Source organism: Xiphophorus hellerii, chromosome 19 (genome assembly GCF_003331165.1).
Source record: "Xiphophorus hellerii strain 12219 chromosome 19, Xiphophorus_hellerii-4.1, whole genome shotgun sequence".
In the NCBI taxonomy this organism is placed as follows: Eukaryota; Metazoa; Chordata; class Actinopteri; order Cyprinodontiformes; family Poeciliidae; genus Xiphophorus; species Xiphophorus hellerii.
Window position 1 is genome coordinate 24,984,030 of NC_045690.1, and position 24,819 is coordinate 25,008,848.

Consider the following 24,819-nt stretch of genomic DNA (forward strand, 5'->3'; position numbering starts at 1 on the left):
CATTTGAACTACAGTAGTTAATTAATGTAGTTTGACCTTCGTTCGTAATGTTATACGTTTTGAAGGCTCCCTGATTATGGTGTTAAATATGCAGCGTCGTGTCACCGCTCTGCTTCAAGGCACTTTGTTTCCACTTCGTCCTGGTTCATCATTTAAACATCCTTTAAAAACACACATGATGAGAAACAAACATTTTTTAGAGGTCCAGTAAATGATTAGCGCTGCTGCAGGAGTTACTGATAGTTAGAAATTAGATTCAGAATTAGAACATTAACAAACCCAATAAGTAGAGCTCTATGATTTAGGAGCAGGGGAAGAACGTTCTTAAACTTTACAAATAAAATGGAATCGGGTTTGAATAGTTTTAATAAATTCTAGTATAAGAATAACATTTTTCTTTTTCTTTTTCTTTTCTTTTTTGCAACTGCTGAAATTGAATAAGTTGCCGCTGGGAGCTGGAGTTGTAAGAGAGCGTTCTGTGTAGACGTGCTGTGTTGGTGCCGCGCGCGGCTCCTTCCCCGTCGGTGGGATTTCAGCTTCCTGTCAGCCTGCAGCAAACAGCTACAGTATTTGGAACAGCAGGAGGTCTGTCCCACATAGCTGCTGACCCAAAACGTGCAGACTGGTGGCAATTAGAGCCACCATATGCAAAGCACAGGTGACACACACTCTGCAAGAGTTTCAATTTGTAACTATGTTCCCCTGGGCCATTTTTTCTTTTTCTTTTTTTGTTTTTGTTTCTCTGTTCCAAAACGAGCAACGGGGATGAGATAATGATGCAGTAATTTTATTTTTTTCTTCTCTCTCTCACTCTTTTTTTTTGTTTTGATTGCAACGAGTTAGTGTCAGGCTTGTTTTTTTTTTTTTTTTTTTATTGTTTTGTTTACTAAGTAATAAAACCTGAAGCAATTTTGCGAATATTTTCATTTCACAGTTGCTCATCAGGAGTGTCAGAAGCCAAGGAGTCTGATGTTTCTGTTCAAAGAGGAACTCTAATGATTCACCAGCAATTCTGTTGGTCCAGAACATTAAAGCTGTGACCTGGAGGGGGGGAAATATTGTTAGTATTATCCAAGGCGTCAATGTTGCAGCACTTTGCACCATATTTTGTCAAATTACTATCATAGAGCTCAGTGGATTTTTATGGGATTTTATCTGAGCTCATCCATTGGTCCAGAATGACTACTCATCAGACTGTTGAGTCTTCAGTCAGAGGTCTGTACAAATGCCGCTGCAATCCAGACTGCTACAGGAGGCCCTTCTTCCTGAGGTACCATGTCTGAGTGTCTGGCGATTTGTTTTGGGATTTTTGGCGGTCACGGATTGATTGAGAAATTATTTTTAATTCAGAAACCACCAAATTTTCTAGAGATTCTGTTTTAATTACGTGACTTACAAGAGGGGGAAAAAAACGTGTAACCAAAGATCATTTATTATTGGAAATAATTTTGTAAGGTTCCATGCGAAACCAAATTTCATCACTTTATATGTAAAAAAATATATATACTGGTCCTTTACCTCACCTGGAGCCCCATATTATCAACAATATAATGATCCATAGTTCAGAATGCCTTGTTTCCTCCCCCTCACAAATGACAGTTTATGTCTGAATTTTCTGCTTAAAACATCATTTTCACCATTCGGTTTCCTCCAACGGTCTCTGTTCTTGTTTATTCTTTCTTTCATGCTTTTCTTTAGCCAACCTAACCTCCACATGACTTTTTTTTATTTGTGCTTGGTGACTGAAACTACCTACAACTCTTGCCTCACTTTGTGTTGATTTTCCTTTTTGTACGAGTTTTAGAATCTTTTCCACAGTTTTAAATAACAAGTTGTTGTGGCCATGTGTTTGTCTCAGGAATGCTGCTTTCAGCAAAACTAAGAAATTACATATTTTTGTTTTCTTGGTCTAAAAAAAAAAGACACATCTATCCATTAGTTTGTGGTATGTTTACCACAGTCAGAATATCCTGCTGTCAAAACATGTGTTGTGTCATTTTTGCTTTTTTTGTGCTGCAAAGTAAAAGGATTGACTGGACATCCATAATACACTGAACCTTTCACTTCAGTGCGATTCTGTTTCTCTCTACCTGTCGTCTTTCTATACTATATATTTATAACTGACTCTATAAATTAGTATTCGTGTTTCTCTCCCTGCAGCCCCCACTTACCCTGCAAAAGTATTCATATGAACTCAACTTTAACAATTTGTGTGTAATTTATTTGAATTTGATGTAATTTCTATGTGAAGAGACTGTAATTTGACTTAAACCTAATTGTTAAAAAGGTTTAAAAAAAAAAGGGACATGGTTGTTAAAACAACCATGTCCTGTATGGTTGTTCTTTTTTTTTTAAAGAAGTGTGCTAAAATGAACAGAAACCATCTTGTGTAGTGAAGCGACAGCAGACTTTATATGAGTGGACTGGCCCTTTAAGACAGCTGTTTACATGTTGAACTGCTTTAATTCTTTTTGTAAAACACATTTCTGGTCTCGTTTAGAAAAAAGAAAAAGAAAACATGGGCGACACAGAGCATCACATCTCGTAGAACTCGTGAGAACAAAAACTTTTTGTGCTGTTATGACGTCATCAGGAACGAACAGTTTGGTTTCCTCAGCTTGAGCTCGATCGGGTCTATCGGCAGCCATTTTCAGCCTTTTGCCAACATCATTTGACAATTCACAGTATTACACTGAATTCGATGGCAGAGTGGAAAGTTTGCCCAAGAACTCCCACTCAGGATGCTTGACGGAAATGTCCACTCCAAAAAGCAGTTCTGTGCCGTTTTATCGTACGGTAAAATATTTTTTGATGTCCCACGTTGAGCGAAGACTCTAGAGGGGAGCGGCGGGTGACGCGGGTCACCGCTTTCATTTCACGGACAGCGGGGGCGTCTTCACCTGGAGGCCCCCGTCTGTGTCCCACTGATTCCATAGCAAAATTGGCTCGCAAACTTTTTATAGATATCTGTTGTCTTTGCGACAAAGTTCACATACATTTATAAAATATAAACTTGTCTCAATCTCTTACTGCTTCACAGAAAAAAATTACTTGATTGTATTTTTTATATATCAGAAAAGAAACAGACCGAAAGTCCTCACATTTAAAGCTTAATGAATGAAAGTGTGAAGAGTTCCCTTCCAAAGTGAGGTATTAAAAAATTTACATAAGGGGGCATCTACTCATACACTCTTAATCCAAAACCTAAAAAAAAAAAAAAAAAGTTGCAAGTATTCACATTTATCCCAGTGGACCATTACCAGGTTGAAAGTTGAGCTTCAAAATGCAAACAGAAGAAACAGGAGCAAGATTAAATAGACAAATCAAATATCTGCATTAAGCTTAAAAGTTCAAAAAACCCAAACAGAACTTTGTGTCAACGTTCTAAACAGCAAGTAACCCCACAGCTCCTAGTAATTCATTTCTTATATTTGGCATGCTTGATACGTTTCCAGTAAATTGCTCCCTGTGTCAAAGGTCGCTTCACAAAGGGAACCAATTATTGTTCTGGAACTGACATTCATTTTTGTAAATCTGCTTTGCCTTTCCCAAATCTTCTTAATGGGATTTAGACCAGGGGAACGTGTTGGATGGTCCAAGATGGACGCTGTACTCCTTAGAGACGTACTTTGTCTGATGGCAGTAGTGGAGCTGTAGCTATCTGTGGACAGCTATAGGTCCAACCATCGGACCTAAAGCTGGGTTGAGAAACCGCTTGTGTTTTTGTGGATGTTCTAATGGATCCTTTGGCTCAGAACGAGTACTTTCCCTCCCCCGCCCCCTTTCAGCCTTACTTACAGTTTTTGTCCCTTGATTATTATATTTCATGAAGAAATTCAAGATGTACTGCTTGTTCATCTCAGCAATTCTGACCAATTATCTCCATTTAAAGAATGGCGATAATGCCTGATGGCAAAGGCAAAACTTTCTGCCTTTGCTATCAGGGACCTGAGAGAAGATATTGTGGAACCAGATTCAGATGCAGATCGACACTTTATAAGGCAACAGTTTTACCCTTTTGATCAATTGATGAGAAATCTTGCTTTAAATGTAGTGTAGAGTAATTTGCCTTCTCTATTTTGTCTATCACTCCTGTTAGTTTTTTTCAAAGCCTTTAACCACAGCTTGCAGCCTGGTTCTGATCCATAAGAACAAAATGTCATAACTTGTAGTTTCCTTCCCAGTCTTAAGACTTTGAATAAGGCTCTTTAAAAAATACAGTTGGTCCACAATTAACAGTATTAAAAGCAGACAGATCTTAATTTTGTTTAACGTTAGCATAATTTTAGGTAAACATTTTCATTGTTCTTGGAACTGAACTCTTCGACCTTCAACTCAAAACACGACCACGGACAGTCAAAGAATCTCACTGTGGTTTGACTCGGGTTATAACATGTGCTTCTAGCTAACATTTCTGGTAACAGCTCTTTAAAACAAAATATGTGGCATCAAAAATAAGGAGCGCAGCTAAACGGGCGGAGCGCTGCATGTGGACAAACACACACGTTCCACCTTAAATCTCGTGTAAGACGTCGTCTGAGAGAAGAGTCTCTTACATTGAATGCTTTCTTTTTTACATCAAGGAATGTTCAAGAACAAAGAAAATCATTTATTCGTTTTATTTTATATATATATATATATATTTATATTTTGTAATGTTTTCGGTCACTGCATCCTCAGTGTCTCTTCACTGTACACTTTCTGAACCTGTTGGCCTTGTTCTCCGCAGATATGCAGCTGAGAGAAGTCTGTGTGTGTGTGTGTGTTTTTTCCGTAAAAGTTGGCCTGGTGTGCAGCAGGGAATGATGCGTGGAACCTTCTTTCTCCCCCCCTACCCCCTTCCCAACTCTGTGGTGCAGTGGTGACACCCTCTCCTGTGGTCCTTTCCATGACGCATCCTTCACAACACATCGACTCTTGAGTCATGATTCACAAAAAGATTAGGTGGGTTTCTGGTGTGTGACAGGGAGAGGGGAGTGGGGCAGGACAGAGCTCACTCTTCTTCCCCCCACACCGTCGTCGGACACTCGGGAATGGCCGTTTCTCTCTCGCACCCCAACCCTCCTCCCTGTCGGCTCTGAACAGCGCAGTCCATAAAGGTCATTAAAGGGACGCCTCCTACGGCTGGGAGAGCAGCACCAGGATGGGCCAGCCCAGGATGAGCAGCATAGAGAGATGGACGGGCTCAGGGCCATGATCCAAAAGGCCCGGAGAGGGAAGAGTGGAGTCTGCCTCTTCGCCCCACAGTCTGTCATTCCCATTTACCTGAAAGAAAGCACACGGGCGGTGATTTATGGTATTGTTTTTGGGTTTGTGTTTTTACACTCCCTCACAATCATATTGGCACCTCCAGAGAAGGGGCCTTCAAAACTGAATGACCTCCTCTGGTCACTAAAGCTCTCCAGACTCCTGCTATTGACCTCAAAATTTGACTCTGGTGAGTTGAAGCAGAGACGCATCTAAAAGTTGCAGAATGCTGGCCATGAGTCCTGGATTGGAAGACTCCTGCCCTAGAGGTTTTCTATGCTTTTATCATAATACTAACAAACTCTGTGTTCTGTCTGGATTTTATTAGACAAATTGGCACAAAGTACTACTTAATTGTGAGATAAAAGGTTCCTAACATTTTTACAAACAAAAAGTAATGTCCTAAACTCAGGCAAAGAGAGCGTTAGTCAGAGAAGCAGACAAGAGGACCGATGCCTTGTCTCCCCTGAGCGGTACAGGACGGTTCAGTTCAGGACTCTATTTTATCTGTTTCTATACAACCGACCCGTACACCATTCCTGGGCCCCCTTCGGTTGTAGGTCTATAAGACAATGGTACCGTTCAGGTGGAGCTACTGGCCTTATACAACACCAGCCACTGACAGAAAAAGGCGCAGTTTGTGACGAGTATGAGACATAATGTTTGTAATCACCATAGCATGACGCCACATTAGGCATTTTTGGTTGGCCTTGCCTGCACATAGAGTCCAACTAGAGGTGAAAATGCTTTCCTGAATACACCAGACTAAAAACCTTTAAACTTAAAGAAAGAACTACTTTCTTTATTGGCAAGAAGAAAGCCTTTGTTGAACAAAAGTCATTAGAGGTATAATTTATCAGAGAGTAAACCTTTGGAGGAATGTTGTTTTTATTTTTATTAGTAGTAGTAGTAGCAACTAAATGCAGCATGCTATGTTTGAAAAGCTAACTGCGCATCCCCTTTAAAACCTCAGCTTGAAACTTTTTTTTTTTTTACTTTTTGGACAGTTATGATGGCAACAGCAACGATTTTTTAAAACAAAAATTTAAATAATACATAAATTACGGCTGCAAATGACTGAGTTACAGAGGAGAGCAGAGGGACACTAAACCCTCTCCTTCACCTGCAGTGTCCCTAAAATGTATTCACACCCTTACATGTTTCACCCTTTTTATTGCTTCAACAGTTTCTTTTGTCATAAAAATGACCAAAAAAAACCTTTAATGTTGGAGTGGAAACTGATTACGGCATTGCCACATCATGGCACGATTAGCATTTTCATGTGTTTGTCCAAAAATAATTAACAATTAATATAAAATTGACTCTCGGATGCACTATGAATGCTCCCCAGTGCAAAATAGTTTTTTAAACAACTACCTTTCGCTTTAAACAATTCGGCCTAATTTTGACCAGTCCAGTTATTTTGAACTGAAGCAGATCAAATCTATTTCAGATGAACTAAAAAATAAAACGGTGAAATGATTCAGGCTGTGATTCAGATGCTACTTCTGGTCGACTTCAGTCAGAGACCTGAGGGATAAAAAGTCATGTTGATGAAAAGAGTTGATTAAATGATGATCAGAGATTTAAACTTTATTTGTATGGACATCATGTAAGATAATCTCCAGCCTCTCGATGCCGTTTAGCCTAAACGTGGGCTGACGTCTTCTCATGAACACCTCTCTGAATCTCACCTCAGAAAAAATAAATAGTATATGGTTATTGTGTTATTCAAAATATATTAACTTGTAACTTTTTGTGAAAAGTTACCAAAAGTCAGGAGTGTGAAGCCAAAGCTTGTTGATGCGCAGTTTAATCCGTCAACTTTAAGCCCAGCTTAATCCATCTTTACTGTCACTCTTACTGCTGTATAAAAAACCCCTATCTAAAATAAACAAGCATCACTTGACCTGGTGGGGGGGCAAGTTAAGCCTGGTGGCCCGCCAGGCTTATAATCCACTGGGGGAAACCAGATTAAAAAGTTTGAAGCGTTTACTGCATGTATTCACTGTTTTTTTTTTTTAAAATGTAAACACTTCATGACCTTATAAATTAATTTAAAGAGTCAAATTCTTAAAAATATAACTCAGTGGGAGCAAAATAAAACTAGCAAATGTATACCAAAAATTAAAATAGAAGTTTAAAATATCTGTAACATTGTGCTTGTAGGTTTCCAGATCCCTTTTCTTGTTGTTTTCCCTCGAAGATGCAATATTCTATAAAGGCTTTCTATAAAGCATTTTTAAAGATTTCTAATTTTTATTTTGAGTTGGTGTATCCAGCAGATTTACGGTGTCTGAAAGTCATGTCTTAAAGAATTAAAAACAGAATTCAGCAGAAACCTGACAATTTGACTTCAGACACGCACCATTAGCTGCTCATCTGCTACTAGATCCTTGGAGCAAAAAGACCATGTTTTGTTTGTTAAACTGTCACTTTTGGATTTATTTTTAAAAGGTTACTTTTTCTTTTTCTCATTACTGACACATCTTTGAAGTTCAGCTTGCTGTTTCTGCTTCATCTCCTAAATTCTTAGGCCATAATTATGCTTAAAGATTTTAAATTATACTCACTTCTGAACTGCCTGGATCTATCCCATAAAATCCTCCCAAAACTCTCAAAACTGTTAGTAATGCTATAAATTATAGGACAATTTAAAAGGGTGTTTTTTTGTGTGTGTGTGTTTTTTCTTGTTTCCATGTCTGCTGCGGCGGACAGACTGGATGGCAAATAGCAGCTCCTGTGACGTTTTGATGAGTTAACAGATGCAGATTTTTAGTTTTAATTAACAGTGACTGGCACAGTCACAGCAATATTTTATTTGAACCTCAGCTGATGGGTAAAAAAAAAAAAAAAAGTATGTTCAGCAAAGTGTCATTTTCTGTTCCTGGTCACAGATTGAGTTGAGCAGCTATGTGTGGGACGAGCAGCACAAAGCAAAAAGACCAAATTTTCGCTTTTTGTTTTGCTTTTTTAGCAGCTTTTCCCTCTGGAAATTAAAATGGCCTACTTACACATTTAGCTTGTGAAGTTTATTTATATCTGTTGGCAGATTGTCAATTATGTTGTCTGCAGTATATTTAGACCTCAGGAGCTACATAGTGTTTTAAGTGCTTTTCTTTCACGTGCAGAAAATGATCTTATTCCAATTTCTCCTCAACAATACTGCATATTTAAAGCTTGAGTGGTTTTGTACATTAAAATGATTTTTTTGTTGTTGTGTGGTCTTAAATCATGACACTCCCTTTTGCTATGTACCACTTTTAGACATGGTCACACAGTGCATGCTTATATTTCTTTGTATTTTTCGCCTTTTTTGTGTGAACTTGATGAGTAATATGTCAAAAACATCGCTTTATAAGTTATAGACATCTATCTTTAATAATGTAATAATTATTAAAGATTTTTATCATTTTTCCTGAAATTTCAACTGAAATGAAACAGTTTCGGTACAAGTGATGGCTCTGTTCTGGCTGAAAGTGGTCCAAAAATATAAACAAAAATAGTGTCTTCAGTCAGAGGCCTCTTCAACTTTGCTGTAATACAGACTGCTACAGGAGATTCTTCCTGCCCAAAGCCTTCACCACTTAGCACCACCTCCTCTTTGGAGAATCTTGAAAAATTTGAGGTGCGACATTTTTGATCTATAAAATATTTAAAAAACTGAATTGAAACTAAGATTTTTCAGCGTCTTGTAAAAGTATCAACGCCCCCTGAACCTTTCTTTACATTTTGATGGGATTGTATGTGGTAGGCCAGAATAAAGCAAGGAGATAAAAATGTTTTTTCAAAAATAACAATCTGAAGTGTGGAGCTTGTGTTTTCTCCGAGTCGATACTTCAGAGAACCACATTTTGCTGCAATCAGAATAGGAGGCTGTTGGGGTAAATTACTTTGACTGGGCCATTCCAATGCATGAATATGGTTTGATCTATACCAGTGGTGTCCAAACATTTTGTCACATAGGCCAAAAATATGAAGTTGGAAGTGGTTGAGGGTCACATAACTTTTTTTTTTTTAAATAGAGAAACCTTTTTTTACCCACTCAAGAATTAAAAACATACAACAGTTTAGAAAGTCTTTTTTTTTTAAAGAAAAATAAAATGTAAACCATTGTCGAACCAAAACATAAAAAGGGTTTTGTAGACGGTCGATGTTGGCAATGCTGAATATTTGGGATCCTGTTGAGTATTAAAATTAATATAATTAAATAAAGCAATAAATATTATTAGCTCTGTTTGATGTTTGAAGCTTGGATATTGTTTTCCAGTCTCACTTTGATTTAAGCCTCTCCGTGACCTTCTCCCTGACCTTTCCACGGTGTTCTGTTTGCCACTAATTTTCTCTAAGAAACCTCTGAGGGCCATCGTAGAGCAGCTTGATTTAGAGAATAATTTTCCAGGTGGGTGGATTATTTACTAATTAGTTGACCTCTGCAGCGCGGAGTGTTTGTTAAAACGCTGCTGCCTGACCCAGATCGAAGCCAGCGCCTTGTCACTTCTTTAGAAAAAAGCTTGCACATCACATTTCCAGTCTTCCGTCTCGTCTCACCTGAGTAGGTATCTGTGCTCGCAGAACGTTCTGCTCTGTTTCCATGGAGACGCCCGGGGCGGTGGTTGCCAGGTGCGGACTGTGGCTGTCCGTCGCCGGACTTGACATCCCAGGCTGACTGGCACCCGTTTTCACGTCAGATCCATTCCCGAATGCTAGGATGGCGTTTTCTGCAACACACCAGTAGCAGAAGGAAATGTTTAGAACACACACCGGATTCTGTTTATGAGAGGCTGAAACTTCCTGTTGTTTGCTCATGAGTCATGGATGTTTTCTTTCTTTTGGTCACTTATGAATTACGCATTGCAAGGACTGTACCTTAAACAAAGCCAACTTCTAGTCATGACTCACTGGGCTGCTAAACGTCAGACTTTACCGTTATCCAGATGTATCTCAATACAAGGAAGCTTAAGGTTTCAGCAAGTCAAATTTAAGACTTTTGAAGACCTTAAATGAATTTTAAGACTGAAAAAACTGTAAATATATGGGATAGTAAGAGATCTTGCGGCATTAAAATCAAGGATAGCAAAATTTGGGAAAATTTTTTGGGGTGGGTTGTGGCATCTTGGCAGCAGCTTTGTGCTTCTCTTCCTCACGCTGCATATGGCTCTCTTCAGCTGAAACCTCCATCGAGCCAGGCTTACATTTTTTATTTATTTATGTACAGCATGAACCTAGCATTGTACATGTTGGCAACAGGAGTGGACCAATTGTGAAAACAAACAAAATCCATTTGCGCTTAAAGGGCTCGACGCACGAGAGGCGACGCAGATGGGAACACGTGGGCTAGCGACGAGACACAAGGCAGTTAAAATATTAAAACATCTGTGGCTGTTGTCAAATCAAACGCACAAACCAAACACGTGGCCTCCCATATGTCTGGTTCCCCGTAAGTGGTGATGACTTTCACCTGGTGCCATCATTCATTGAGCTTATCACAAATGAAAGACACAAAGAGCTAGCTAGCAAGGGTAAATTATCAGCTTGTTACTGGTAGCCTCAACCACTTTGAGTCACAGAATCCCCTGGAGATTTTGGCACACAAATCACACTTTTACCTGAGAGAGAAATCCCACGAGAAAAAAGCTACTAGATTAAAGGCCTGTGGTTAACATGTTTAAGACCAACTTACATCATTTTATTTAATTTGAGCTTTTTTAAGGCCTTGATTTTAGCTACATGAAATGAACTTTTTATGGAGACATTGTAATAAAAAAAGCTTTCATATTAAAGTCTTTTTTTTTTCCACTATATCAATTGAAGTGAATATACATGATAAAATCTGCTGTTTACCTCTGGCAGCTCAAATTTACAATCACATAACGGTGAAAAAAGGACGTTAATACAGAAATGTTAGGGCCATTTTGCACATGGATACACTTTAAAAAGTCCCAACATCTTCTTTAGTGACCGTAGCATCACCACATACTCTTCAGTAAGCTCATATTTCTGAATGAAAAATTTTAATTAATAAAGAAGCTAATTTTGGATTCTCGCTATTTGCAACAATCAAAATGGAGAAAAATAGCACTTTGTGTGTGATAGATAAATCCCAAAAATACAATGACTGGGGGAAAAAAAATCACATTTCAATGTGAATGTATGCCAATCAACTAAAACAAGGAGAACACTGTCTACTCGGGTTTGAACATCTCCTGTCTTCTTACAGGATGTAAAAAAGAATTGTAGATGATTTGGAAAGCAAAACCCTGAACACAGATACTTCTGATTTTGTATACATCTAGTATTTCTCTCAGGATCACCTGTGTTAGAAAACAGCTACAAATATGGAAGATTGTGTGTAGTATTCATGCTTGGGGAATAGACTAAAATATGTTCTTCCTGAGGCAGAAAAATACTGCAGTCCACGATCCCGTACAAAGCTTTCTGTCGTAGCGTGACAAGAAAAAAGTCTGAGCGGGAATTGACCACATGTTGAAATAGAACGTTATGGTAACATGGAAGGCTGCCTTAGCCACAGGCAGATGGCAGCCTTCGTTGTTGTTTTTTACATATATATGTACAATCTTAGCCTAAAACAACTAACTACTGTATATGAGCGGTGGAATAAGAAACCCTGGTCAAATAATGAATAACTCATCTGCTGTCTGTGGGCTTGCAGGCGCACCTAAATAGCTGCGGGGCAGTATTAAAAGACAGAGGCGGGAAATTTTCCAAACGCATTCAACTTGACTTTTTTTTTTTTTAACCTCCCTGCTGGTTTTTAAAAGCTGTCGGCATCCGAAATCACCCTCCCAGCAGTGTGCCGCTGTCAGTTGTGAAAATATCGACAAATATAGGTTTTAAAAAGGCAAAGTGTTTACTGGGAACTACTTCTGAGATGTCTGTGGGGGAACAACAATGGGAAGTAGTTTTTTGATGCATTTTTTTAAAGGTGCCACCGACTTCCACTGAAATGAGACACAATATGAATTATTCTACATGAAATAGGAAGGTAAGAGAAGTAAAAGTGTTTGAATCACAAGGTGAGAGTGTAATAATTTTTGTATGACAACATATTGGGTCTTCAGCTTCTCTCGTGCAATTTTTAGTAGAAGTTTCACAATAAAACTGGAGCACTTCCAACAGTTCCACTATCCAGTAAGAAGTATCTGTAGCTGAAGGGGTGCGGCATCTTCATTTATTCAGTGGAGAAACACTTAAAAGGTTACCTGTAGGCAAACTGTTAAAGCACTTCTCTTTTGTCATTGGTAAAAAACTGCTAGTGCTAGACACGTGTATTTCTTTCTTACCCAGAATGCCCTGTGCTTTTGTCCGCTACCTGCTTTTGAAGTGGTCTCCGATCTGCTTAGCATTCATTCGAACCACACCAGAATTCACTTTTACCGAACCGAGACCTGAGATTTAAACCTTTTCATTTTTGTCCATATCAGTTTGTTTGCACGTTCACACTTCCCCAAACAAACCGGACTTCCTAGGCGAACGAACTAGAGTTTGGATAAAGTGGCCTAAACAAGACCGGTGTAAATGTCAAACCGAGTCTACCCGACTACCAGGTGTAAAAAAAAAAAAAAAAAACTGAAATATTTCGAGGTAAAATGAAACATAAATTACTATCTTTTTTTTTTCACTTTCACCAAATTCTTCTCTAGAAAAATATCACAGTGTCATGAGCACCATAGCAACCACATTGTCTCCTGGAAATAAGGGGATTTATTTCAGTTATTTTTAATATTAATAGCTCAATTAGTACCATAAGCGAGGGGGTAGAGTTAGTGTTGTGTAATATCTGGAATATTCTGCTATAATGAAGCGTTGGAAGTTGAAAGTCCTAGGCTCAATGCAACTCTACACACATTTATTTTCAATGGCTTACTGTACCTCCAAGAGCAGAACTAAATGTGATAAAGATGAGAATCTTAGCCCTACGGTAGTGCTGATGTGCTTTCCACTGTGCATATTAATGCATATAAAGTAGGGCCGAGACTTTAGTCCCTTAATTTCGATTAATTCATTTAACACGTTAGAAATTTGAAAGCAATTAATTGTGTTCTTTTTCTCATACAAAAGTCCAGAGCCTGAACCTTTTGTTACCGATACAGCTTAAATCTGACGTACAAACGAGATCCGCCAACAGTGACGGACAACAAAAGCCAATTTCTGTAAAGGTATTTTTAGTATTTGAACTTTTAAAATGGGCAGTTATAATCAACACTTTATTTGAAGGGGTGTGCCATGATGAGTCTTAATGACAGTTTATGACTGTTGTCATGAAGTGTCATTCGATCAATAGTGACACTTTTAATGCAAAGATGACATTTTTAACGGGCTTTTAAAGCAAGTTCTAATGCAACTTTCCATTAAAATGCCATTATTTACTGAATGACGCTTAATGACAGCAGTCAAACATTCATGAAGACTGCTTCATGTTCATAACAGATGTTATGTGCATAACAGTGTCATGTCAGTCTTGTACTCCTTCAAATAAAGTATTACCAATTGTTTTTAGTGGGGGTCTCAAGTATTAGCTAGTGGGCGGCAGACCGAAGGTCCATTGAAATGCCTCAAATTGACCATTTCCATTTCGGCTGGTCTGAAAAGAATAACTTTATTTGGTATTGTCACCATATAGAGCAAAATCTGAGTTACCTTTTGAGCAGACAAAAGAAGCCAAGTTGTACAAAATGGTGGTCCAGTGAGGAACCCAATAAACTTCGTCACAATTTTTCTGCAGATGTTTTGGTTAAACGCTACCGAAATTCTGTCCCAGCAGAATGAACCCAGCATTTGGGTCAAATGTATAATCAAGCAGATTTTACAGTGTGTTACTGTAGTGCAGCAAACGAGTCATTACATCCAATCAGCAAATAACACCCATAAAAAAAATCTTTGATTTGAAGGCCAACAACAATAGTTGTGCTGTTTTCCATTACCGCTGCCTACAGTGCTTCTGAACGCTGGTGCACGAAGGCAAAACAAACAAACAAAAAACTTTACAAAATTATAGTCATGCAATCTTTGATGTTGAAAGGTAGGGGGTCTAGCTAGAAAGCAATGCTAAGGGAGCAGGTTGGATTATATTTATTCAGCATGAAAGCAGCTCTTTCTACCATATAAAAACACATTTGCAGCACTACTGTTCAATAAAATTTGTAGATGCTGCAAACTGATAATCAGAGAATGAGATTCAATATAACACATTGAACTTTGTTTATTCATTGCAGTTTAATGTGTGCTTACAGTGTTTTGGAAAAGTATCCACACCCCATTGGTATACTGCAGAGGGTTTTACATGATAAACCAGAACAATGAAGAAAAGGAGACATGGTCTTAATGCAGTAACTGACTTTTTTGACAGTATTTTTTGCAGAACAGAATTGGATGAGAGAGTATCCTCAAACAGAAATTCTTGAATCTTTCTTGAATGTCTTAATTGGAGTGGTCCTTTACCTGAAACCATTTCATTATCAATCTGACTGTATGTTTATGCTAACAAAACATTTTTAGTTGTCTGTATAGCTAAGATGACAACTAGACGATTATTCAAACAGACCATTTACAGAAAACAAATTAATTCCTTAAGGAATGTCAAATTATGTGAATTTGGCACCATGTATAATTTACATGGAAATGTGTAGTTTCGTAACCCCCAAAGGAAACTCATTACATCAGATTTTTGGATCTACATCAAAATGACTGACGATCATGTGATGCATTAATATTCCTTAAGCATTCATTTTCACCCACTTAATGGGCTACTCAGCTACAATTACATTTGCATGAAAGTCACTTCAATTAACACGTGCTCCAATGAAGGCATGCATGACGGACCCATCAATTAATATTCTCGGTTTACACTGTGTCATCGATGTGGCGCTCGGAGATCAAAATTGCTCCACACTTCCATCTGTTTCCAGAGAAGAGAAAAAAAGAAAGAGAAAGCCCTGACGTTTCACAAGGGGCTCGCTGATTATTAGGGAGAGGATTCCTAAGCCTTTAGCGGAGAATCGGGTGTGACATACAAACATTGATTTCTCACAAGATCAAAACAAATTGATCCATTCTCCCGAGGTAGCTTTGCCTTTGCAAACAAGATTTTGCAGAAATCAATGCGGAGACTCCGCTCGTCTCTCTTCACTGATGCGATTCTGGGTATGAACTGCAAGATAAAGATGGAGGATTGGATGGGTGACCTGCAGGCTTCCACTGCCAGCCCAGCAGTTTTCATACTGTTTAGCAAAGTGGATCACAGTCGAGTGAAATTTAGGAAGAAATAGTTCTGGGCGTCTGTTGTCTTCGATCTGAAGCGCACAGCATCCGTTTCTTCTACAAAGAAGACAGGAACTACTGATCCACCCGACCACCTAACGCAGTGACCCTTGATTCCAGGGTGTGATGGTGAATTCCAGATGGTTCAGAACTGACAGAAGTCCCTGGTTAACATGTTTTCTATAGCTTTAAAGAATCAATAGTCATTATGATGTCATGCAAAAGCAACTATTTGCATTTTGCCATGTTACAGCTGCAAACTTAAGTCATAATCACATGATTTTATGTATTAAACCAATACAAGGTATAGAGTTGTAATATGATTGAAAATTTTTCATGGGTTGACTTTTCTTTGTTTTTACTTTAGAAATATCAAAAAGTGTGAATTGACTTGCTTCTATTTCGATTCCTCTAAAGACCTAATGCAACAAATGGTCTCAGAATTTAGCTAATTAGCAAATAGTCCATCTGTTTGTGATTTAATTACACAAAAATAAAGGTGTTGCTTGAAGACATTAGAAGTTTGCTAGAGAACATTGGTGAACAAACGACATCACATAGAGCAAGGGACACCGCAGACTGATCAGGGAGTCTGCAGGATTAGCTTGTGAAACAATATCCCTAGCTTTGAACGTCTCACGGAGCACCTAGCAATCATCCACAAAATGTAAAGTGCATACTCGAGTGGACTGCAGACGTCTGCTGGACACGTCAGTGCAAAGATGCTTTTTTACAACTGTGTACTCTGTGTGCTACAGTAAATGACTCAGCGGGAAACTGTGTTCAAATCAAACTGTCTTGTATGCAACGTCGGGCTGATAAGGGTGAGAGTCGGCGCAAACAGTCGCAAGAAATGAGGCTAGGCGTCCAGCTAACTCATCAATCTACCTAGTATCCTTATAGATTGTGGGAAATTAAGGGATTGTGTCACGAGAAATGTGTCTAATCGGTACGGTTGACTGTCGCCGTCCATGGACAGGTTTGACGTTTGACACGGTTTAGAGTCCACGCTGCTCAAAGATTATATCTCTTCAGTATGTGGAAGCCTTTCAAAAATAGCAGTGAAGCTAGTTGCTTTCCATTCAAACTGACTGACCTTGAGCTGTTTTGTAAAGAATAATGAGCGAAACTTTGACTTTAAAACTACACAAAGCAAGTTTCATCACAGCGAAAGGTGGTTCCACCCATCAACTCGGGGAGATAAAATACTAATACAAATGTGTGCAGCACAAAAAGCATGTGTAATATTCCTTCCACTTCAATATCACCCTATATTTAGCGTTGGTATGTCATGAAGTGCTTTAAGATGTGTGGCTGTAATGTGACAAAAAAGGTGAAAGGGTTCAAGGCATAGAAATACTTGGCTATACCACAGAGGAAGGCAGAATCCATGTGACGCTGTAGCTAAGCCTGTGGATTGGCATACTAATGACGCCGTGGGTCAACGGTGTCGGTGGGACAGGTGGGGATGTACGCAGGAGCGCGATAAGTGTGCAGTTACCCTTCAGTAGCACGCAGCAATCTCCTGGCAGGCACAGGGATGAGAGGTACAACTCCAGCTGCTCACCACCCGCTAGCATGCTGAGACGAAGTGCCAATTGATATCTTCAGTGGTAAGCTGTTGTGACAGCTCCTTTGTAAATCAATGGACACTGCTGTTAAGCACCGCCACTCATATCTCTTTGACTTTAAAGTTTTTCCCCAAGGGTTTTTTTTTTTTTTCTCATACCCTGACTTCACAGCTTAGCCAGCGGCGGTAGAGCGCACCCCATGCATACCATCCTGTCCCTAACCTGGCTGATGAATCCCTGGGTGCACTCACTCTTTCCTATTACGCGCCGCAATTTGACTTGCAGAGAAAATTTCAAATAATTGCAGGAATAAATTAGCTTCACCTCCATCTGTCCTCTTCTTCTTCGTCTTCTCTTTTTTTTGTCCCCGACACTCTCAGCTCTCAGAAAATGAAGTCCAGACTCGCCGTTCTGCATGGTGATTTGGCTGTTATTGCTGTGATGAGGAGGTAAAGCAGGGTGACAGATGTTTTTTCGGACCTGAGTGCGCTCACTCCGGAGCGCGACATTTTTTTATTTTTATTTTTTTCCCCTCAGCAGTTTTCCTCCCCTCTGTCTGCAAACAACTGTATTCAGCCCTGCCGCTGTTCTTTCTTCTCGCCTCATTAGTTCGGAGGCAGGAAACCAAATTACGCTCAATTACAAAGTCATCAAAGGCCATCTGAAGTCCTGTCTCAGCAAGCTGGACCATTCACCAGGGAAGGTGCTTGAAAAACAAAGCTGAATTTAGTCAAGATTTAGCCGTGAAAAGAAACTAAAAGGAGGTATCACATCACTAATGGCTCAGTGAGAAAAAAAAAAAACACAAGGAAGCCAGAGACTTTTACCTGCTGCAGATATGGATTGTCTCCAGACTCTAACCAGGCAAATTAGAGCTCATATGTTTATGTACCCAGCAAGAATTTCAAATATTGTAGATATTTTTCAGGAAAAATGGAATACAAAAACTGTCACTAATGTCAAGTCATTAGGAAGAACCTTCCATCTTGTTTATCCGGGGTCGGGTCCCTGGGGCAGCAGCCTAAGCAGGGAGACCCAGACTTCTCCCTCCACTGTCCGGCCTTCTCACCTGGGGGAATCCCAAGGCGTTTTCAGACCAGTCAAGAAACACAGTCCTTTCCAGCATGTCCTGAGTCTCCATCCGGAGCGGTGTGCCTGGAACACCTCAGCAGGCAGGCATCCAGGAAGCATCCGCAGTCTCGTTTTTCCAGTCACTGCCCAGAGCTTGTGAACACAAGTTCACTCGGAGCTACAGGGAAAATGCTTCTGGATGGTCGTCCTGGGTTCGATTTCCACTTTTGACCGTTTGCTGCATGTGTTCTCTCTGCTCGCTGATTCCTGTCTACTTACTGTTCAATAATGGCCACTAGTGCCAAAAAGAAACGTAAAAATACAAAGACCTTCAGACAACTTTAGCTGACACACTGAACTCTTTGGAAAATGCGACGTGGGGACGCTTCAAGACGCTCTACAAGCAGGCCATAAATCAAACATGTGGAGTATGGTGGCGACACCAAAAGAAGCCAATGTCTACTATGTCAAGCAACACAGAGAAACCTCCAAACATTTGGCTTCTGTGTAAAGATGAGTTTGATAAAACATGAATTCACACAAGAAATTACCATGATGCATTATTCATACTTTCAGCAAAATGTCCAAAAAGCAGAAATTCTAGTGCTGCGTGTGTAAACTTATGAGCCTAACTGCATGCTCTCTGTCATTGCCCAAAATTGAGTTTTTTGCCAAATCATAATTTTTCTCCCCCACAGAGCAGAGCACTCTGTCTGCGGCTTAGCTACACAGGCTTTCATTTATGATGAAAGCTCGACATGCATCACCGATTCATAAATCGCCATTCCCATTAGAAACTTGTTCATCCTTATTATCTTGTATATACCGCTTGGCTTCCACCATTTACTCTGACGGGAAGGATTTTTTTATTTTTATTTTCCTATAACACAGGAAAATGAGGCCAGTCAGTCTTTTTTTTCTTTGAGTCTCTATGGAGCTAAGGAGCTTAGAGTAAATAGCACACAAGAGCAGGCAGGGAGAGTCTGAGTCCTGGTGCACACAAGTAGTTCAATTGAAAAGCAAGACTTCAATCTGGAAAGTTTTACTCACCACAGAGAACCCTGAAGGGGGAACTCGGAGTTTGACTTCCGGCAATCATGCGATGACGGCGGATCAATGGTCCAACATATTCCTGCTGACTGGAAATAATATGAATACGATCGGTAGATCGGTACATCTGACAGAGAATCTTTTGAGGGAGCTAAAAATGAGGGTGATGGCAAGGAGGACTCCCAGTCTCGAAGACTTGCCGCTTATCGCAAAAGACTGTTTGGCAGAAATACCTACAATTTTAAGAAGGGTTTAACTGCAGCAATGCCAGCAGGAAATGTCCCATTGATTATTGAGAGGTGAAAGTAATGGAGGTTTTTTTAAATGATGGAAAAAGAAAAGAGCAAGAAAAATTAATCATCATCAGTGTTATTTGTCTGGTATTCTGCAGTTCTATTTAGATCTGTACTGTTGTGCACTCAAACTAAAAATAATTTAGTTAAGGAAACAAAATCCTTTCTGATTTTTGGATATTTACTCTAAAATTCTGCTCAGATAAAGTTGCGGAGAGGACACGTTTTCTTTGGAGCAAGATTTCCTCCAGCTGCCTTCATGGGCGAGGACAGCTGCTACAGTTCAAGAAACCACTTCAACTATAAGTCCCACTTCTGCCTCTAGATGTGCAGCCATTTCTCTCTTCTTTTCACCACCAAAGAAACCCAAATGGGTAACTTCCAGTTGCGTGTGGACTCGGGAGACGAAGAACGGCCAGATAACCCAAAGGTTAACCGTTCAAGAACAAGAAGAAACGAGGTTCCTCCTTCACAGAACACAAAAAGGACAATCTGTAAAAACACATTCATTTTCCTCCTTAGTGGGAGAAAAACGAATTTACCAGAGGTGAGAAATGTTTTTGCAGGATTTTGGTTTTAAAGAAACCATCTGGGTATAGCACTGGGGTGGACACTCCGGGTCCTCGAGGGCCGGTGTCCTGCAACTTTTAGATGTATCTCTACTTCAACACACCTGAGTCAAATAATGAGGTCATTAGCAGGACTCTGGAGAACTTGACTGCACTTAGGAGGTGATTCAGCTGTTGGATTCAAGTGTGTTGGAGCAGGGAGACATTTAAGAGTTGCAGGACAATGGCCCTCGAGGACCAGGATTGCCCACCCCTGGTATAACATAATGTTTGGACAAATGAATTCACTTTTTTTTTTCTTTTCTTATATGAACCAGATCTAGGCTTCAAAGGAGAATTTAAATATCATGTTTTTCCTTAAAGCAAGACAATGTGACTGATATCAGTGTCTCTAAATGTTGAGGTTTTACACGAACATGATTCGGAGTGCATTTCTAGAAAGCTTCGCTCTGGGGCCCATTGTCAAATGTATGCTGTTACCATGTCAACCAGAGGTCAAACGCAACAGAACATCACCAGAACCTGGTGTTACCTGAGCCTTTGGAGTCTTTGGAGACACAAATAATAATAATAATAATAATAATTTTTAAAAAGCAGCCGTCTTTGAAATAGTTGCTATATTTTCTGTGTCTGGTGAAATCAGAGTAGCTACGATACATCTAAAGCTCTGTTTTACCCTCGCCGGGCCTAAACAATGTCAGCTTTATACAGACATAACAAGCTGTGACCTTGCATTTTGCCACCACATGATGTCTGTTGCAGTTCGCTCCCGTCTCTGGAGTCACTGGCTCATCACTAATGCTGTTACTCACAGCGACAGCCTCGTCAGAACTTGTCTTCTATTGTTGGACAAAATAATAACCCAAAACAAACTTCGCTGCCTGCGAAACCAGCAGCGACAATTTGTACTACTTAGTCACCAGTGTCATTCTTTCTGTCACTGGTGCATCATTCATTCGGGGGATGATCTCTCAACATCAAAGCAGCCTGGTTGCCTCTGGCTGATGAAGAAAAGCTACAACACAGAGTCTAAGACTGTAGAGAATTGGTGGAGAACGCTGGATGTAGTTTATCTGCTATAACAGTGTTATACTGAAAATGCCTCCATTAGCAGGATTATCACCCACTGTTAAATATAAAACACACATTTTTGATAATACAGTCCTTTATGCAGCTAAAGATACTCTTTAAAAACTGGTTCTGGGTGCCAAATTGCCAACTTTTTTTTGATTTTTTACAAGAAAGCACAAGTTTTTTCCAAAATCAGATAGGTAATTTGTGTTGCATCATCTTTCCTTTGAAAGATTACGCAACTTTTGGTTTATTAATATTCTAGTTCTGCCTGTTGCCAATTATCAAAGGGATTTTTTATCAGATTTTTGTTGAACGTAAGTTTGAACCCACTTCTTGTCTGATTCTCTTTTTTTTATTGACCCTTTGCAACTACATCAACTACTCCCGTTGAGGCACCATGATGGAAGTGAGTCAGAAGTATTGAACAGAGCAACTGGAATTGTTTTCCCATGTTTTTGCCAATAAAACAGTGGCTTCTACTTGTTTAATTTGTCTGTGGAAGTAGCACACTGAGTTGGTGTTCATAGGCAGCGCTATTTCCAAAAGTTAAAACGGCTAGCTTAGAAACCGACTCATGCGTTCTTTCTCCTGATGTTTGTTGATTTGATCAAATCGCAGACTTTGCCAGTAGTCACTGCGCATGATTTGTACCACTAAGTCATAAACATGGTGTCCCCTTTCCACCGGAGCAGACTTGAAAGTGTGAAAGTTTAGAAGAAAAGTCTAAGATATTGTTGCCCATCGTTTCACACTCATCCGTGTCAGGGTTTCTCCCCCCCCAAAAAACTGGCTAAGCCTGGTGGTAGGGGGCGCTAGAGCAGACCACTGTGTTTTTGTGTTAAAACTTGTGAAGTTACAAAAATTCGGAAGCGTATGAGCAGACGTCTATAATTTGAAAATAATAGTGTGTGAGGCCAACAGGCAGTTCCAGGGACGGCGCAGTTGGTTTGCACCTCAGTTCAATGCATCAACTACAAACCTAGCTTAATTCATCTTTACTGTCTCTGTTACTGGTGTATAAAAAACTATTTAAAATAAACAAACAATGCGTAGCCTGGTGGCCCATTACGCTTACAATCTGCTGGAGGAAACCCTGCGTGTAGATCAAAATTCTTAGCACTACTTCTGACAAAAATTAAGATTTATAAAAGATCACAACCACAGACTGGTACAGCTTTCTGATCTGTTCTGCTCTGTTCGATGTTAGAAGACTAATATTTCCCAGTAAGAGCCTGAAATATGATGAACCACCCAAACCATGTTGGAAGTTGGACATTGTCCTAGAGGAGATCAGTGTCTTTATAAGAGGTAAGGTTAGAACGTCATCGGTTTTTGTTTTAGTCCATCATGTAACAGGTTTATGTTTTTGTATATTTGGTTTTCTGTGATGGTTTTCTGGTGGCTTCAGCTACTTCGCAGCTGCACTGCCTTTTCCCATCTCCACTCCTTTCCTCATTAACTCACTTGACTTCATTTTATAATCACCTTCCGCAGCATCTCGGGGTTTTATTTTCCATTAAGCCACCGGTTGTCTGTGTTCTTGTCATGCTGCTGTTCACTGGGTTGCCACAAAGTTCAGATTTGTTCCTCAACTTACTGCAGCTATAAAATTATTTATAAAAGCAGACATAGGTGAACTTGAGTTGCCTTTAACATTGCTTCTTTAAACAAAGGCATTAGTGGATGCATTTTCCATCTTCAATCCTAGACTGGCCATTGCCTTCCACTCAAGTCTTCTGGCACTTAGAATAACCAAAATTCATATTTCCTAACTAAGCTAAAACAAAAGTTTTGTCTAATTTAACTTCAGGCAGTGAGGGAAAAAAGTTAGTATTTTTATTCAGTGTATGTAAATACCTGGTTTCCACTGTATATTTGAATAAATTTGGTATAATTTGGCTAAAACTTATGAATTTTCTTTGTCTGTGACGACTTCAGCTTTGATTCGGTGCAATAAAAGCAAGCAGATTAAAATGAAGCTGAACTGAATTGCAGCTGGACACCACAGACGAGGTACTTGGGAAGGTGTCGGAACATGCAGTACCTTGAGCTAATGGAATAGCTAAAGACTGATAAGAGCTTCCATGCTAATTCCACTGCAGGCTGAAAGCACACTCAGTGTTAGAACAGCACTAAGAACAGGCAAACAAATCCCGTCTGATTTGACAAGTTACAATTTTCCTTACATGGTTATCTGGCTGCATGTTCAGCTTTCCAAGAAATGTCTTCATAGCTGCATGAGAAGAATCAGCAGGAGCTGGTGGTTAGCTGATGACTCTAAGTCAGGGGTCTCAAACTCCAGGCCTTGAGGGCCGCAGTCCTGCAGTTTTTAGATGTGCCACAGGTACAAAACACTGGAATAAAATGGCTTAATTACCTCCTTGTGTAGATCAGTTCTCCAGAGCCTTAATGACCTAATTATTCTGTTCAGGTGTGGTGCAGCAGAGGCACATCTAAAGGTTGCAGGACTGCGGCCCTCGAGGCCTGGAGTTTGAGACCCCTGCTAAGTCATTCCCAATTAATTTCTTCACATTTTGTCACAACAAACTGGATTTTATCAGCATTTCATGCTACAGAATGTCATCATTTTTCCAACGATTTTCAATTCTTGCCACAAATAAATTTAGGTCTAGACTAAATTTAGTCTAGACCTAAATTTAGGTCTAGACTTTGACTGGGTCATTCAAACTTATATGTTTTCATCTAAATTGTTCCATTGTACTGCTGGCTGTTGCAGGCTTTGATAGGTTTTCTTACAGGATTGACCAGTTTTGAGCTCCATCCATATTCCTGTTACTTTTCTGATTTCCTGTCCCTGCAGAAGAAAAGCTCCTCCACATGTTGTTCTTAAATCAATTTAAAGTTGTGGTGGGACTCGATTAAAATTCTTTTAATTGAGTTTATTGCAGGGTCTGTAATTCATCGCTTTTTAATCGAAAACCATATATCAACAAAATAAGCAACATTTTCGATTCAGAAACCCTTTTTGCTGCTAGATTGTTGAATAGACATTTGAGCTCAATAGTAAAGAAATGTATTGTTTTTAATCTGCTAATTAGGCTATTTAACAATCAGATTGGTGCAAAGTTCTATTATACCTATTTAGTTTTCCAGTGTTTGGGGAACTCCTGATCATTCATGGAACCTCATTAGAAATATGGACTGTGGATGCTGACATTAGCGCTGGGGACGTCTGTGCCGCTGCAGCATGTTTAGCATTAAGATGCTATTTTAGGCTTTGGTGATAGGCTAACTCCTTTAAGCACAATTTGCTCATAACACTTTTTCCAATGTCCAATCAAATTGTGTTTTGAAGCAGAATTCTTGGACCTCTGGGGGATCCCAATTCTGGGGGCTACGACTGGGTAAAGTTTAAAACTTCAACAGTATCTACACCTCTATAAAGTAATCGTTTCTCAATACTTGAGAGTGCAGACCTTCTTGATTTAGCAAATAAGTGTAGCATATTTATAAGAATAACAATATTCTATATTGCTATTCAATATAATTGGATTCTGACCAATAAGGTAAATGGCTAGTTTTTTCCTCAGAAGATAAGTGCGACTCAAAAAGAGCAGATAGGCTGGAAATTGCAGTTGCAAGTTGGTTTATATTTGCAATGTGAATAATATATATACATATTTACAATATTATTGGGAACAT

General features: G+C 39.4%; 1 protein-coding gene across 1 annotated transcript in view; it reads right to left on the reverse strand.

Moving 5' to 3' along the window:
* Nucleotides 1-4,828: 4,828 nt before the first annotated feature.
* The window catches only part of gfra4a (GDNF family receptor alpha 4a), a 187,555-nt gene continuing 167,564 nt past the window's right edge, over nt 4,829-24,819 (reverse strand). The window contains exons 7-8 of the mRNA XM_032547564.1: nt 9,799-9,968; nt 4,829-5,265 (exon numbers count right to left, since the gene is read on the reverse strand). Of these exons, the coding sequence (XP_032403455.1) occupies nt 5,119-5,265; nt 9,799-9,968 (317 nt within the window). The 3' untranslated portion in view covers nt 4,829-5,118. The remainder of the gene's footprint in view (nt 5,266-9,798; nt 9,969-24,819) is intronic.